Consider the following 17,570-nt stretch of genomic DNA (forward strand, 5'->3'; position numbering starts at 1 on the left):
TACCCCAGATTTTTTCCTCTCCATAGTTCTTGGGCATATTTTTATTGAAAGTTGCCTTTTTTTGGTATTGTTATTGAAACCCTCCTCCCCCTAAATTTCGGAAATGTACACCTCCATTTTTCTGTGACCAACATGATCCCTGCCAGAGAAGAAGCAAAGAGGATGAGTCATCAAGACTTATAGGCGTGAACTGGGTTCAATATGCAACACGTTTAAAGAGAAACTAACCTGAAACTTGTGTGTGGAATTAATTACTATTTTGTGTTCAAAATGGCTAGAAAGAATATTGAAATTATCTTTTTTTCGATTTTTAAATAGAGACAGCTGATTCTTGGATTAATAAATTCTATGTATTTAAGCTGTTTTTCAGCAAAAAATATTTTATAATACTTTTATTAATAGTCTAAATATCTGTGCTTTTTGACTTCATAATTAAGAACATATAAATTGTTTTGTTTCTGTTTTATTGACTCAGGCTCTTAATCTATTATCTTTTCCACAAATTTTCTTTTAATAGTGTTAATATCTCTTGTGCTTTCTGATTTTAGGATGGATTTGCGGTTCTAGGTATTGTTAGATATCTGATTAGCCGCTATTCCTTTATCAAGGGATTAGGTGGCTATTGAACCCTCTTTTGAAATAGTTAACAGAAAAAATTAGGGATAACTTCCCCAAAAAAATCATTCTAGATCGAAGAGCAATGTCGATGGAAGCTAATTATTGTTTTGTTAAGTTGTCAAAAATCATTTGTTCCTTTTTTTTTATTTTTTTTTTTAAATTATTTAATTCGAACTTTCAGTTAATGCAGCAAGTGAGCCCTTATGCCCCAATACAGTCTCCAGGGCCTTCGCCACTAACTCCTGGCTCTGTTACTTTGAGTGTAGGGACTCCACAGCAAAGTCCAATGTCACAAACTCCCATTCATCCATCTCAGACTCCAACGTTCCCAGTACAAATAAATGAGCAGATTTCACACAAATATCCTCCAATTGTGAATCCAAGTAGTGTTGGCTCACCAGTGCAGGTTGTGCAAAACAATGTGAAAATGCAAAATACCAAATGTCAGGAGGTAAATGTCAATAAAATGGATGGTCATGTATCTCAGTCACAGACTTTAACAACAGTGAATGAACCTCCTGTTGAACAGGTGCTCCCCCAACCTCCTTCTGTTGAATGTAATTCTAAAATACATGTGAATGCTGAAGTGAATAAGGAAAACAAAGTTGAAGAAGTTCAAAAACCTGTTGTGTACAGTTCTAGTGAGCAAACCCCAATTCTAAATGGCACAAAAACACCTGATAAAGGGCCTCAAGAAAAAGATCAAAAAACAAAGCTCAAAAGGACAAAGGATAAATCTCACGAAAAAAATGCCGATAGTGTTTGTGTTGGTTCTATTTTGGTGGAAGAAAACTTGATAAAAAAATCTGACAAAGTAGTCGTTGATGGTGATAAAGTTGTGAAAATTGTAGAGAATGAAAAATGTAGTGTAAAGAGTGTAAATATTGATAATGGGATCAAGATACCAAAAGGCTTTAAGGATATTGGAATGATGAAGCCAATGATCAAGCTCAGCAAGCTATCGCCTGAGGTAATTTTTTTCTTTTTTTTTTTAGTTATATGAGTAGTTTTTACTTCGTCTATTTATCTTTAGTTATTTTATCACTCTTTCATTTAACCTTTTATACTAATTTGTTAATATATTGTTTATTTATATTATATAAATATATATATATATATATATTATAAGTATTATTTATATTATTTTGTTATCCTTTATGTTATGCTATTTATTTATTTCCACCAAAAGCTGTAAGTATGTAGTGCTTAATCAATGTTTAACACTTTACAGTATAGTCAACTATAAGCCTAATTGTAAGCAAACAAGGTCAAGGTAATTAACAAGGTAACAAGTAAACAAATAAGTCAATTAGGTTTTTCTAGGTTAAACTGTAATGCTTTGACATTTGCTTTTACTAGGATATACTTAGACTTGTTATCCTCTCTCCTCATTGGTCTTTAATTCTGGTTAATCTAAAGAGCCTTCCTCCCAAAAACACTCAAGTTTAGATACAAATATATTTCTGAGATTCACTCACCAAGGGGGAGATTCTTGCAAATTTCCCCATACTTTTCAGAAACCTCGACTCTTTTATCTTTTTTTTTTACAAATTATATCCCCCTCAATACAAATGGGAGTGGTTTCCCCAAATTATTAAACATTACTGTTCATAGTGTCTTGTTTGTGCCTTTCTTTCAGATGCACTCCCCTACCCCTCTCTACATTCCCCAAGATTAATCTGTGCTAAACACATCTATTGATGGGTGGGGAAGGGGGTAAGGACTATTGACTCACCTAGTTAGAAAATATCGTGTTTGGTGTTTTCATCAAAAAATGTCTTTTTATTGGCGCTTAGATAAGATTTGTTTCCAAGAAATTAAACTTATCATAAGTCAAGATAGGCAAATTCAGAGTCAAAACAAACACAGAAAAAAAGAGAAATATGGTAATATTGATCGAGAAAAAAGGACAGATTCATAAGTTGACATGTCAGAACCATTAGAAACATAAAAAAAAACCAGTAGAATTTATAAAGAAATTTAACTAGTTTATAATAGCACAATGAGGAAGTGGATTTAGTAAAGGGTATAAATAAAAAGAAAGAGTGTTTTTGATAATGTAGGAGGCAAAAGTATTTAAAGAATTTAGTCAGAAGTAGACTGTACAAACTTGCTAAAGCTTACCCAACCTTAATATAGATCTGTGCAGTAAAATGGAGAGAGAGACTCTATCCTAATATACTGTCTTACAAAATACTCTGTTGTAGCTTATCCTGGCTGCATGTTGGGAGCTAAAAGCTTACAATATAAGTAAAAAAATGACTTTATTCTTTAACGAAATCAGTAATAAGCAAGGATTTAGTGTTGTAACACAATTGTTGACACAATTCAACTTGATTATAGCTAGATTTAATGTTTAAAATAGTGATAATTAATGATTATTAGTCATTTTAATTACTTAATTAACTGTTTTTATTTCCATTTCCAAGTACAGTGTCTTAATTTTCATTGAAGAGAACACTGTATACACCTTGGTGTTATTGTATTCGGATTTTTCTGGAATTAGCCGAGATGGTTTACCCCATCCCCCCTCCTCTTCCTCAGATAGGGGGATAAAGGATTTTGTTTTTTATTAACCTCTCTAATTTCGTTGTAACTTCTTTGAAATCGGGAGGGGGAGATTCCTTCTCATAGAACTATCCTATTTCCCAGGATGGTATATCAACCATTTTCATAAATGTTCTTTTTCTTTATAAGACCTGAAAAGATCAGTGCTTAGTCATATTCCAATTTGGCAAACTTGCAAAGGAGCTGATCTAACAAACCATGGTATGGTAACATCCCATGGTAAGCCATGGGTGCAGGATGAACATTAGTTTTTATTTACCCCCTCTTTGTTTTTTTTTATGAAACTTTTTAATTTCCTTACGATTTTTTTTTAATTGGGAGGGGGCATAAAACCTAATGGGAGATGAACCATTTACCTACTCTTTGTTCTTTTATTAACCTTTCTTATTTCCCTATATATTCATTTTTTTTACAACTGTAATTGATTCCAAGTATAAACAATTATAAATTAGAATACAACAGGGGACAGGTTCAATTCAACTCAGTATCTCACTTCTAATATGATTCCTGATTTCAGTAGTGTTTATATATATATATATTTTTTAAAAATTATAAGACTTTAGGTAGCCACATGACATCATCAAGTTTGCATTAGAAATATTACTAGTCAAGCTAAATACTCAGAATTGTCTTTTATACCAGTCTGGCCAGGGGTGTGGAGTCTTATAAATTATATCCTACTCTTGACTTCAGACATTTTCAATATGCAACTCTGAATCGATTCAGTAAAAATTTGCAAAAACTCCGACTCCAGGACACTGGCTCCATAGCCCTGTTTTAAACTTCATTTAACTAGACTTCATAATTTAGAACCAAATCTATCTCCAGACATATTAATATACCGTTTCTGACTTCATTCAACAAAAAATAACTAAAACTCCGACTCCACAGTCCTGGTCTTGATTGATTCCAAGCTGCCTCCCATTGGGTAAATGTTACCTGTTATATATCTGGTGTAGTTACTAGTTATATAATTTTAGAGTTCAGGAAGGCCAGTCCTTCGTTTTGTGCACACCAAGTGTGTATTATAAACCCTTTTACCTTTTCGCTATTTTGCAGACTTTAAGTCTGGGCTAGATTATAGTCACACTTGATATTAGAATCAAAATTGCACCCAGTATAGGATCAATTATGCATTCTGTTTGTAATTTCTTGAGTTGAACAATGCGGAAAGGGAATCTCATGTGAGTGCTCCTGGAATAATGAGATTTTTGCCTGTCTTTCCTCCAATGTCTTATTTTCTCTGCAAAATTTACCTCTTTAGATATATTTTGCCCCCTCCAGTTAAAATTCTGCACACATGGTGGGTCAGGGCATTTAATTTTTATGATACTTACAGCAGTGGCTGCAATCTAGTAAAGAAGAAACCACAGCCCATAGTAACCAAAAGTTAAAAAAATGTACATCAAAAGAGATAGAATTGCTATTAGAATACATCAAAAAATCAACTCGGCTAAAATTTTATCATAGCAAAGCTGAATAAAGATATCATACGAGTCTGACTTTGTTGATGCATTGAGAAAAGGAAGCTTTATTTACTAAGAAGAAATAGAAAACGACATTTCAAAGAATACTGGTCAAATTTCAGTTTATGATGCAAAATAAGTACCCCTGATTGCTCGAAAGAATTTTTTTTTTCACTTGGTGGATGTGCAGCAATGTACCCATTGTGCATATTGCATAATATTTCTTTATATCCTTAGTAAAACTCCCGTATTTTTGTGTTTACTAGCCCTTGCCATAATTAAAAAAAAAAAAAAAAAAAATCAACCTTGATTATTTGGCTTGTATTCGGTTTTGTAAAGTTAAAGCTATAAAAACATGTCTGAGCTATAAGTAATTTTGGTTTGTGACCATAATGATCCTGTTTTTAAATTTCGCATCATTTAAATCTGTTGCTGTACATGATTATATACTTCACCTTTTAATTTGAATATGATTAAACCTCTTTTCTTTCGCACTTATTAGCTTTTGCTCTAACTCATTTTCAAGGTTTGTTCAACTTTTCGGATTTTTCTATTTATTACTTAATCTGAAAAAGAAATTTTCTGAAGAAAAGTAAAGGCCATATGAAACTTAAGACCAGAAGAAAAAGAAACCTACAATAACTAGGATTCAAAATAACTAGAAATTAAATAAACAATCATAGAAAAAAAACATACAACACGTATTAATTTAAATGAATAAATAAATGTCAGAACGAGTAGTGCTTAAGTTGAACATGGAAATCAAGTTTAAAACAAACAAAAATATTTTGCTATTGAGGCATAAATGAAACCCAAAACAAACAGATATTAAATAAATTATCATAGGAAACAAACGAACAGTAGTTTCTAATATAAATGAGTAAATAAACCTTAAAACGAGTGAAACTTAATTGAATATTCAAATCCAGCCTGAAATGAACAAAACCTCTACAAAGAAGAGTTAGGATTTTGCCTCCTTCTTTCACTGTAAAAGACTAAAACCTACTGCGTCATTGGCGCTTTACTGAACACTATATGTGTCTTGAACAGTCTTGGAAAGTACAAATAAAATCAAAATGGACGTTTAATATATAATACTATTAATTGTTGAAAAATTATCAGTTCAAGATTTTATTTCACTTTAATTTTATTTTCATTTTCAATGGTGCAATAACTAGAAAAGAAAATAATTGTAATATAATTTGTTTTCGGTAAAGCACCAATGATGTAGTAGGCTTTGTACTTTTACAGTTAGGAAAGGGGCAGTATCCAAACACTTGTTTGTAGTGATTTGATTTCTGTTCCTTTCGGTTTTCATTTATGCCTCAATAGCAATACATTTTTGTTGATTTTAAGGTTGATTTACGTATTCAACTTAAGGTTTACTTGTTTTGAGATTTATTTATTCATTTACATTACTACGTATTGTATGTTTTTTTTCTATGATCGTTTATTTAATTTTTGTTCGTTTGTCGATCTTAGTTTCATAGGGCCTTTACTTTTCTTTAGGAAATTTCTCTTCATTTATTTCATTTATTCTTTAATAGTAATTTGTGGTTCTTCTGAGTTAGAGTTATTTTAGGTTTCTATTTCTTCTGATCTTAGTTTCATTTGGTCTTTACTTTTCTTCAGAAAATTTCTCTTTCGATTTTTTTAAAAATTAATTTCTATTCGTTTTTTATTGCCGAACTTTCAAGTTTTTCAAAATTTAATATTCCAAAATATTTTTCTTTATTCCAAAACAAATTAACAGTTTTGGTAAGAATTAATAAGTTAAACTAAATATTGGATATGTTATGCTATTAATTGCTGATTGCTCACCAGCTCAAGATTTTGTTTCATCTAGACCGGATTTAAAGCTTTGATGCCTCCAGACCCGAGCGTTTTTGCAAGATTTTCTGGGGAAATCCCAAAAAGTTCGGGGATAGTGAAAGCCGCAGGGCCTAGTGGGGCTATTGGTAAATCCTGGTCTGCTTTCATTGCAATTTTCATTTCATTTTCAATGTTGTAATAAAAACAGAAGAAGATGTAATTGCTTTTAGTAAAGCGCCAAATATGCAGTAGGCATCATACTTTTACCGTTAGAGGAACGGATAGTAACCATACTGTTGTTTGTAGTGAAGTCACGATTCAGTAGGAGTACATAACCCCCACTCCCTGAAAACGCCCGCGGTCCAACAGCCAATTCTCAATCCTATTCTCACTTGTGTTTGAATTCTGTTCTTCCAATTATTATAATAAAAAAAGATGAACTAATTTTGCAGAACTTTGTAGTCACTAAGTAAGATAATGATGATTCTGAGTAAGAGAATTGGTTTTAAGTAACAGAATGATACTTTCACCGTTAGGGAAACGGGCAGTAGCCATACTCTTGTTTTTAGTGAAGACACCATTTATTAGAAGTACATGACCCCAATTCTTTCGGAAAGAATTGGGGAAAACATTTCGGAAAGTGTTTTAATTAATTTTGTTCGTTTTTTGATTGCAAGTATTTCAAGTTATAAAAAAAACTCCTTATTTCAAAATAATTTTTTTTTCTACATCAAACTTTCATCAAAGTATCGAAACTAGTAACAAAGTAACAATATCAAAGTATCTAAGCATCAAAGCAAAGAAAGGACCAAAGTTAACAAGGTATCAAAGTAAACAAAGTATCAAATTAACTATGAGCAACTTGTCCAACTTACAGTCCTTGCACCGTAAATCGAAGTTGCCACATAAATCACTAAATTCAAGCACGGTATCAAAGTAAACGAAGTATCAAAGTAACGATAATTCAGTTCCATAACTCAGAGCCATTTCCCTGGGGCTGGGGGTTGTCAAGCCTCGAAGCGTAGTTATTTGGCCTTCAAACTATTTTGAACAAAATGGCTATCTCAAAATTTGACAAGATACCCTTTGGGAAATTGGGTCGCGGGCTGGCTGGCCACTGACCATTTTGACTCTTAAAAAAGAGCTAGAAGTTTCAATTTTCGATCAAAAGAACCCCCTCCAAAGTTGATACGACCACCCCTTCCACAGAACCTTATATTCTAATAATGGGCAACTTACATAAATTACAATCCTTGACCTGGGGGCTAGGGAAAATTTCTTAACCCTTAAGTTATAGTAATTTGAATTTTGGACTACTTTGAACAAAATGGCTATTTCCGCCCAAGGGGAGGGGGGAGGGATTTTTACTTTTTGATCCCTTTCGATTCTTAAGAACTTACAACTTACATAAGTTACAATTCTTGTCGTGGGTGCTATGGAGAATTTCTCAACCCCTAATTTAATGTAATTTGAAGTTTGGACTATTTTAAACAAACTTTGTGTCTCAAAATTTTTATTTAATGCATTTGGAGAAAAGAAGGTGTTTGTGTCTTGGGGGGGGGGAGGTGGATGCCCCCTGTAAACTTTTGACTCATAAAAAGGTAGCTAGAACTTTCAATTTCCAATCAAATGGACCACCTTCGAAGTTTATGCGACCATCCCTTGCATAAAATCCTTATATGCCTCCGGGATATAACTTAAAACACATGCCCCCGGTCTCTGGGGGGTTTTGTCGACCCTGGAATTTTTGTTATGTGATGTTTGGACTATTTTTAAAAAAATGGCTATCTCAAAATTTGTATAGGGTGGATTTGGGGAAAAAGGGCCTGGGGGGACTAGTTGTGCTTGGATCTTTTTTGATTCTTAAAAAGGGAACCAGAACTTCCAATTTCTAATCAAATGAGCCACCTTCGAAGTTTTTACAACCACCCCTTACATAAAAATCTTATAGGCCTCCGGGGCGTAACTTAAAATACTTGCCTGTATTTTACAGGCGATGTTTGAATTATTTAAAAGATTGGCTACTTAAAAATTTGTAAGAACCATATATGTCCCCAGAGCATAACTTACAACGCCTGCCCCCGGGCCAGGGGGGGGGGGGTCGCGTCATCACTGAAGTTTTTCTTATCTGACCTTTGAACTATTTTTGAGAAAATGGCTATCTCAAAATTTTAATTGGATGGGTTTTGGGAAAAAAGGGCGTGGAGGGGCTAATTGCCCTTGGACCTCTTTTACTCTTAAAAAATGAACTAGAACTTTCAGTTTCCAATCAAATGAGTCCTCCCTGAAGTTTAAACGAACATCCCTTTCATAAAAACCATATATGCCCCATGGACATAACTTACAATGCCTCCCCCTGGGCCCTGGGGGGGAGGGGGTGTCGACACCGGCGTTTTTGTTATCTGAACTTTGAACAATTAAAAAAATAGCTATCAAGATTTGTAACGGATTGGTTTGGGGAAAAAAGGGCGTGGGGGGGACTAGTTGCCCTCCAATCTCTTTTGACTCTTGAAAAATGATCTAGAAATTTTCAATTCCCAATCAAATGAATCCTTTCTGAAGTTTATACAAGCATTCTTTCCATAACAATCGTATATGCCCAGTGGATATAACTTACAACGCCTCCCCTCGGGTCCTGAAGGATTGTGTCGACCGCTGAGTTCTCGATGTTTGATCTTTGAACTATTTTAAAGAAAATGACTATCTCAAAGTTCTTATAGGATGGATTTGAGGAAAATAGGGCTTAAAGGGGGGAAGGGGGAGGGTAGTTGCCTTCCAATCTCTTTTGACTCTTAAAAAGTGAACTAGAAATTTCAATTTCCAATCAAATAAACCCTCCCCGAAGTTTATACGAACATTCCTTCCATAAGATCCATATATAACCCCCAGAGCATAACTTAAAACGCCTGCCCCCGGGTCCTGGAGGGTTGTGTTGACACATGAGTTTTTCTTATCGGACCTTGGAACTATTTTTAACAAAATGGCTATCAAAAAAATTTTGTCGGGTGAATTTGGGGAAAAGGGTTGGGGGGGGGGGTGGCTAGTTGCCCTTGGATCTCTTTTGACTCTTAAAAAATGAGCTAGAACTTTCGGTTTCCAATTAAATGAGCCCTCTCTGAAGTTTATACGAGCAGCCCTTTCATAAGAACTATAATACCCCCCCCCCAGGACGTAACTTACAACGCCTGCCCCCGGGCCCTGGGGGTTTTGTTTGCACCGGAGTTTTTGTTGTTTAATTTTAAACTATTTCTTAAAAAAATGGCTATCTCAAAACTTTTATCGGATGGGTTTCGAATAAAAGTGCGTGGGGGGGGGGGTTAGTTGCCCTCCAATTTCTTTTGACTCTTTAAAAGTTAGCTAGAACTTCATTTTCCAATCAAATGAACCCTCTATGAAGTTTATACGAGCATCCATTCCACAAGAACCATATATGCCTCCAGGCATAACTTGAAACGCCTACCCCCGGGTCCTGGGGGTTGTATCGACACCGAAGTTTTTCTTGTCTTACCTTTGAACTGTTTTTAACGAAATGGCTACATTCAAAATTTTTATCGAATGGGTCGGGGGAAAAAGGGCTCGGTGGTAGTTGCCCTTGGATCTCTTTTGACTCTTAAAAAGTGAACCAGAACTTTCAATTTCCAATCAAATGAGTCCTTTCTGAAGTTTATATGAGCATTCCCTTCATAAGAACCATATATGCCCCCAGGGCATAACTTACAACGGCTGCCCCCGGATTTCAGGCTTAATGCATCATTTCAAACTGATACCATTACCACAGTACCCTGTTTAAGCCTGTAGATTACTGTGATCATAACTTTAAAAGAGAAGTTAATTGCCTTAATTCGCACTTTGGAGCAAAATTAAATAGATAATCCCACACAAATTTTTATGGTTTGATATTCCATTCTTTGCCATTTGACAATGACATTGATAAAAATCAGCAAAAATACATGACAAGCGCATGAACACATGACACCAAAAACACAAGAAAATGTGGCTTTCCTTGGAAGGTCTAGTTGTCTTTAGTAGTCAAAAGATATTAAGATTAAGAGTTTTGACTGGCAAAAAATCTTATAAAATTTTTCAAGTTTGCTTGATTATTATCAAGGTTAAACATGCTGTCCCAAAAGCTTCATAACTCCACAGTAGCCTTTGCAACGAGAGGAAAATAAGAAAGAGTAGAAAGTGGTGGTTTTCAGGTAATCTATCAGTAGAACTATGAGGCATTGGGGACAATTGGCGTCCTTAGCAACCTAATCGAATTGTTTTAATATATGAATACCTCTGGTTTATGCCAATTTAATAAAAATGCAAACCCAATTTCAAGAATGTAATCATAATTAATTATTTGAGCCTAATTGCCAGGAACTGCACTGATTTTTTGGTTTCAGTCATATATTTCGATGGTTTAATGTTTTTCTAATAATTTGAATCTTACTGTTTTTATGCGCCGTTACAAACGTAAAATACATTTTGGGTTGTTAGGACTGTAAGATTGTAGATTTTAATTACATCCATAATTTAAATAGCGCTGCTACTAGGCACAGTTACGAAAGACTGTTACAGCCATGAAATACAGATGAATTGGGCAGTTACAACCTTACGGCAGGCATGTACGACTATATACTGAACCTCATGGTGTGATTTTCATTAAGGCCACTTGATGTTATGTGGATGTTCCTTTCTCGTAAATTGGGAAAATTTTCTCAGGCTCGTAATTTTTGATGAGTAGCATTGAACCTGATGAATTTTTTAGATTTTAAATAAGCATCAAAATTCGATTCTTTTGATGTACCTATTGTTGTAAATTTTCTTTTTCTTATAACTTGATGTATTGTATTTCTTAGAGTTTCGGTTACTATGGAGCTGTATCGTTCCTTACCTACAGGTCGTCACCACGAACTGTTTGAAAGTAGTTTATCTTTTCTTCCCATAGGTGCAAACAATAACAACTTTTTTTGGGTGGGGGGGGGCCATTATTTTCATGGAGTATAGCTATTCCAGGTACAAGGCCATAAATTAAAATTCGAATAGGGATAAATCCTTTTATTAGACAGTCATAATTCACAATAAATACTGGATATTTCGTGAATTATCACTGTCTTTTAAAAGGATTTGTCCCTATTCGAACTTTTATTTATCGTCACGGAAATGCAGTGTGGTCTTCGAAATTACCTAGGTACAAGGCTGGATCTATGGTACAAGGCTGTATACAGGATTTTGTTTTTTAGGGGGCGGGGGGGGCGTACAAAAACGATATAAAAATTTGTTTAAATGTATTTTTGTTGCTCTTTTACGACTCGAACAGCATTTCTTTTGGGGAGGGGGGAATCAAACATGCCCGCCTGGATGTACCTTTGAGTTGGCATGGAAGTCCAAAACAGTATATTTATGTAGTTGAAGTATCTACTACAAATATTTTGGTGGGAAGGGGGCGAAGAGAAGTCTATGAGATGCATCTTGGAAAGAGAAATTTCTATGACAGTGCATTGTTCCACGCCTTTTAAGAATGTAACACATTGAAAGTGTCAAAATAAATGTCTTTACACTTATGTTTTGATGTTTCAGATTTTGATAAGCATTAATTTTAGGATGAAAAGCTGATGCAAAAGAGTCTGAAGGAATTTGCAGCCAAGGACCCGGAAAAAGCATTAAAATATGGGATCAAATTTGACAGTCCCAAATACCATAGAACATCCATTAAAGGAAGGGAAGACTTGGAAAGAGATAAAAGTGAAAGCAAGTTTTTCAAATCAAAAGACAAGGGGCGAGAAGAAGAGAGAAAGAGGAGAGAAAGAGAAAAGGACAAATCTAGAGAGAAAGGTACCCCATCAGTTTAATGTTTTTTTTTCTCATATTAAAATATTCTTAGGCCTTTTTTAGCTCAAAGACACTCAAAAAGTATATTTGAGCCTTTCTGATATCAAGCTAACTTCAGTACTTGTATGACTCTAAATTCACACTATTACAAGAAAAATAGACTAAGAAAAACAAGGAAAAGAGACTAAGAAAGTATGCACATCCATTATATGTTTAGATGAGTCTAAACCTTGCGGGGTTGATGATTCCCCCCCCCCCAAGAGATGAAGGATGGGGGGGGGGTAGAGTAAGGCATATTTATATTTGGATCACTGTGAAATTAGTAGTTTAATATTTGTAGGCATGGATATTTAATGAGTTGGAGGTAATAGGCATGTGATTGGCTATGCAGGATTTCAACTTTTGTTGATAGAAAAGCATCACCAGGTGTGGAAAACCATGTTGTGAACAAAATGGCCTAGGATTGCACGAAACCTCCATTCAATTGGAGATCCCAGAAACCTCTTGCTGTTTAATTCTAAGCCGGTTTGAGCCCTTTGGTGTAGACCTGAGAAGATGTGTTGGTCCCTGTGCGACACTGGCTCTGGGAACATTACTTTTCCTGAGGCCAAAATGATTTCAGTGATTTAAAGGATCTGAAAATTGCAGCTTAGAATGTTGCAACAATACAAAATAGCTATCGTATTGACATTTATTCAGATGCTTCGAACTGGACTTAATAGGAGTTCCAGACACTCAAATCTCAGAGACAAGAAACATGAAATTAGGTGAAATAGATTTTTTATGGCACCAATGATATATAGTGATCGCAAATTATGTCGGTCTGTCTGTCTGTCGATCCCGGTTTCGCTACTTTGGGCACTTCCAGGTAAGCTAGGACGAGGAAATTTGGCAGGCGTATCAGGGACTGGACCAGATTAAATTAGAAATTGGCGTTTTCTCGATTTGACCATCTAGAGGGGACTAGGCGGCCGGTTAATTAGGAAAAAATAGAAAAAATGAAGTATTTTTAACTTACGAAAGCGTGACAGGATCTTAATGACATTTGATGTTTGGAAAAATATTGCGTCTCAGAGCTCTTATTTTAAATCCCGACTAGATCCGGTGACATTGGGGGGGGGGTTGGAGGGGAGAACCTAAAATCTTGGAAAACGCTGAGTGGAGGGGTCGGGATGAAACTTGGTGGGGAAAATAAGCACAAGTCCTAGATACATGATCGACATAACCGGAACGGATCTGCTCTGTTTGGGGGAGATGGGGAGGGGGGAGGGTTTATTCTGAAAAATTAAAAAATGATGTATTTTTAACTTACGAAGAAGATATCGGATCTTAATGAAATTTGAAGCTTGGAAGGGTATCACGTCTCAGAGCTCTTATATTAAATCCCGACCGGATCTGGTGAAGGGGAAGTTGGGGAGGGGGTACCTAAAATCTTGGAAAATGCTTAGAGTGGAGGGATCGGGATGAAACTTGATGGGAAAAATAAGCACAAGTCCTAGATACGGGATTGACATAACCGGAACGAATCTGCTCTCTGGGGGAGTTGGGGGGGGGTTAATTCTAAAAAGTTAGAAAAAATGAGGTATTTTTAACTTACGAAAGAGTGATCGTATCTTAATGAAATTTCATATTTAGAAGGAATTCAAAACTCAGATCTCTTATTTTAAATCCCCATTGGATCCAGTGTCATTAGGGGGGGGGGAAAATCTTGGAAAACGCTTAAAGCGGATAGATCAGGATGATACTTGGTGGAAAGAATAAGCACCAGCCTAAGACAGGTGACTGACATAACCGGACCGGATCCGCTCTCTTTGGTGTAGTTGGGGGGGGGGGAATTCGGAAAAATTAGAAAAAATGAGGTATTGTAACTTACGAACGGGTGATCAGATCTTAATGAAATTTAATATCTTGTGCTTTATAACTCTTACTTCTAATCCCAACCAGATCCGGTGACAATGAAGGGAGTTGGAGGGGGAAGCCAGAATTCTTGGAAAGCGTGAAATTGAGGTATCTTACAAATGGGTGATCGGATCATAATGAAACTTGATATACAGAAGAATCTTATGTCTCAGATGCTCCGTTTTCAATTCAAATCGTGTACGGGGACATAGAGGGTTGGAGGGGGGAAACAGAAATCTTGGAAACCGGAAATATTGGAAAACGCTTAGAGTTGAGAGATCTGGATGAAACTTGATGGGAAGAATAAGCACAAGTTATAGATACGAGATTGACATAATTGATACGGATCCATTCTCTTTGGGGGAGCTGGGGGTTGTTAATTTGGAAAAATTAGAAAAATTGAGGTATTTTTAATTTAAGAACGGGTGACCGGATCTCATTGAAATTTGATATTTAGAATGAACTCATGTCTCAGAGCTCTTATTTCAAATCCCAACCAGATCCGTTGAGATTGGGGGGGGGGAGTTGGAGGGGGAAACCGGAAATCATGGAAAACGCTTATAAATGTCGTAGATACATGATTGACGTAATCGGAATGGATCTGCTCTCTTGACGTGCTTCTGGACGTGCTAAGACGATGAAAATTGGTAGGCGTATAGGAACTGTACAAATTTACTTGATAAAGTTGTTTTCCCTGATTCGACCATCTGGGGGGGGGGGGGCTGAAGGGAGAGGAAAAGTTAGAAAAATTGAGGTATTTTTAACTTTCGAGTGGGTGATCGGATCTTAATGAATTTTTATATTTAGAAGGACCTCGTGACTCAGAGCTCTTATTTTAAAATCCCGACCGGTATTAAGCTTCTTCTTTTCCTTTTAAAGCAATCTATTGATTCCTAGAATTTTGCTAGAGCTCAAACCATATGAGTTCTTGGCTCTTCCGACCTCGTCACAAGGGCCATATGAGCTCTTAGCTCTTGTTTTTTTTTTTTTTTTTTTCTTTTTTAAGTAGGGTTCATGATGAGTAAGGAAGATGCTCTAAGTCCTGCTTGGGTTGAGAAGGTTTTAACGATTGAATGGTAATCGCTCATTTTATGATCAAAAATTGTAGGGTATCAGTTGAACCTATTGATGGAGATAGTCTCAGATGAATAGTGCCTCAGATGAATTTTCTAACAGTTACAGAAACAAAAAGACAGGATCTTATGTAGAAACATAATTTTTTCTTTAGGAGACTTTAACGCCGAGGTCGATAGAAATAGATATAGATGGTATCCTAGTCTAAGTAAATTTTGTGTATGAAAAGAAAACAGTAATGACTACAGACTGCTGCAATTTTTTTAGTATAACAATCTAGTTATAGCCAATACGGTATTTGGTCATAAAATGGCCAATAAGTTAACATGATACACATGTAATGGTAAGTGAGCTAACCTTATTGATTATGTTATTATTAACCGAAGACTGGCAAGCTAGGATATATTGATTTTTAAAGTAAGGTCACCATCTAGTAGTGTCAATAGAGTCAATAGTGTCAATATAGCAATATCCTCATTTATGACATTGGATAGATCATCTTCGTCTGCATCAATCTCTTGCTCTCTTCTTGAGCCTTTTTTCAGTTCCTTGTCATTGTCATCACATTCGCATGCACAACTTGTTCTATATCAATTTCTCCCAAGAACTTGAGAGCATTGGTTACATAAAGGTGAAGGAGGTGACCAAAGCATAAAGACCTTTGAATCCCCCCATGGTAGCAAGCTTCAATAATAGCGTAAATACTAAAAAAAACAGCGTTAAACAAAAAAAAACAGAAAACAGGCAAAAAAAGGTTAAAAAAAAAAAAACAGAACCAGTTCAAACAAAAACAGTTGTCCTGTTTCTATTTTTTTTTTTTTTTTTTTGAAAAACAGAAAAAGGTTAGACAGAAACAGAAACAAAAAACAAACGATGCTGATGCTTAATGCGAAGCGGAGATCATGGATAAAATTGCCGCGGATGTGGAACATGTAGCTAGACGGCATAATAGTAAAATATTATATTGACATGATAATAAATTGAGAGGGAGTAGTTAATTTGGACTTCTCTCAGTTAAAGGTAGGAAAGGGTTCGTGATAAGGGAAGAGTTAGAGAGAAATTTGCGGAACATTTGGAGAATCTGCTAAACCGGGACAGAGTCTTGGATGTGAAAGAAAGATTAATTAAAAAAAAAAAAATTCCTGGCTGTATTAAAATATTAAAAAATAATTAGGCCCCAGGGGCTGATAGTTTGGTAAATGAGTTTCTTAAATATGGTGATTGTGAAATTAGAAGTAAGTTATTGATGATTATGAGTATGATTTTCGGAAAATTTGAAATACTCAACGATTTTAGGAAAAACCTAACCAAATCCCCGTATAAGAAATGCGATAAGAGTGAGTATAGAGGCATTAGCCTGGCTTCTATAAGTAACAAATTACTGAGTATGGTTATACGTCTTAGATTTAAAAATGCTGTAGACAAAGTTTTAAGAGAAGAACAATGCGATTTTAGGAAGAGCAGAGGACGTGTCGTTCTCAGTTTCACTTTTGGGTAATTGAGAAATGCCTGAGTTATCAAATACCTTTAGTCCTCAGTTTTATAGATTACGAGCAGGCATTTGATTCAGCTGACGGAAGAGATACAGCTGCAGGAAAAGATATAGATGAAAATGAAAAAGGTTGTGATACCTTGGGTGTTAATGGAACTTTGTTTAGCGAGGAGGAATTAGCGCCAGTACTAAAAGGATTAAAGAATAATAAGGCTCCTGGTGCTGATAGTGTGATAAATGAGTTTCTTAAATATGGTGGCTCCGAGGTTAGAAATAAGCTACTGAAGATGATGAATATGATTTTTAAAAAAGGGGAAGTACCTAATGATTTTAGGGAAACCTTAATTAAACCACTGTATAAGAAAGGTGACAAGAGTGTGTGTCTTAATTATCGAGGCATTAGTCTAGTCTCTGTAGGCATCAAATTACTTAGTAATATGATACTTTTCGATTGAGAGATGTTTAGTCAAAGTTTTAAGAGAAGGACAGTGCGGTTTTAGAAAAGGTAGAGGATGTGTCGACCAAATTTTCACTCTTAGGTTAATAATTGAGAAGTCCCTTCGTTGTCAAACACCTTTGGTACTCAGTTTTATTGATTATGAGCAAGCGTTCGATTCTGTTGATAGAAGAGCGTTAACAAAGGTCTTATCCTTATATGGTATACCAGACAAATACATTAAAATGATTTATGTTATGTACGGGAGTAATACTGCTGCGGTTAAGGTGGGAAATGAGGTTAGCAACTGGTTTTGTATTAAATCAGGAGTTAAGTAGGGTTTTGTTCTATCCCCCTTTATAGGGGGATAGATCATTTTAATGGA

The 17,570-nt window shown here is 35.4% G+C and overlaps 1 protein-coding gene across 2 annotated transcripts in view; it reads left to right on the forward strand.

Annotated features, from left to right (window-relative positions):
- The window catches only part of LOC136026297 (nipped-B-like protein B), a 173,710-nt gene that overhangs the window by 22,117 nt on the left and 134,023 nt on the right, over positions 1-17,570 (forward strand). For both annotated transcript variants that reach the window (XM_065702710.1, XM_065702711.1), the window contains exons 5-6: positions 800-1,588; positions 12,056-12,287. In XM_065702710.1, the coding sequence (XP_065558782.1) occupies positions 800-1,588; positions 12,056-12,287 (1,021 nt within the window). The remainder of the gene's footprint in view (positions 1-799; positions 1,589-12,055; positions 12,288-17,570) is intronic.

This window comes from Artemia franciscana, chromosome 4 (genome assembly GCF_032884065.1).
Source record: "Artemia franciscana chromosome 4, ASM3288406v1, whole genome shotgun sequence".
NCBI classification, from domain to species: Eukaryota; Metazoa; Arthropoda; class Branchiopoda; order Anostraca; family Artemiidae; genus Artemia; species Artemia franciscana.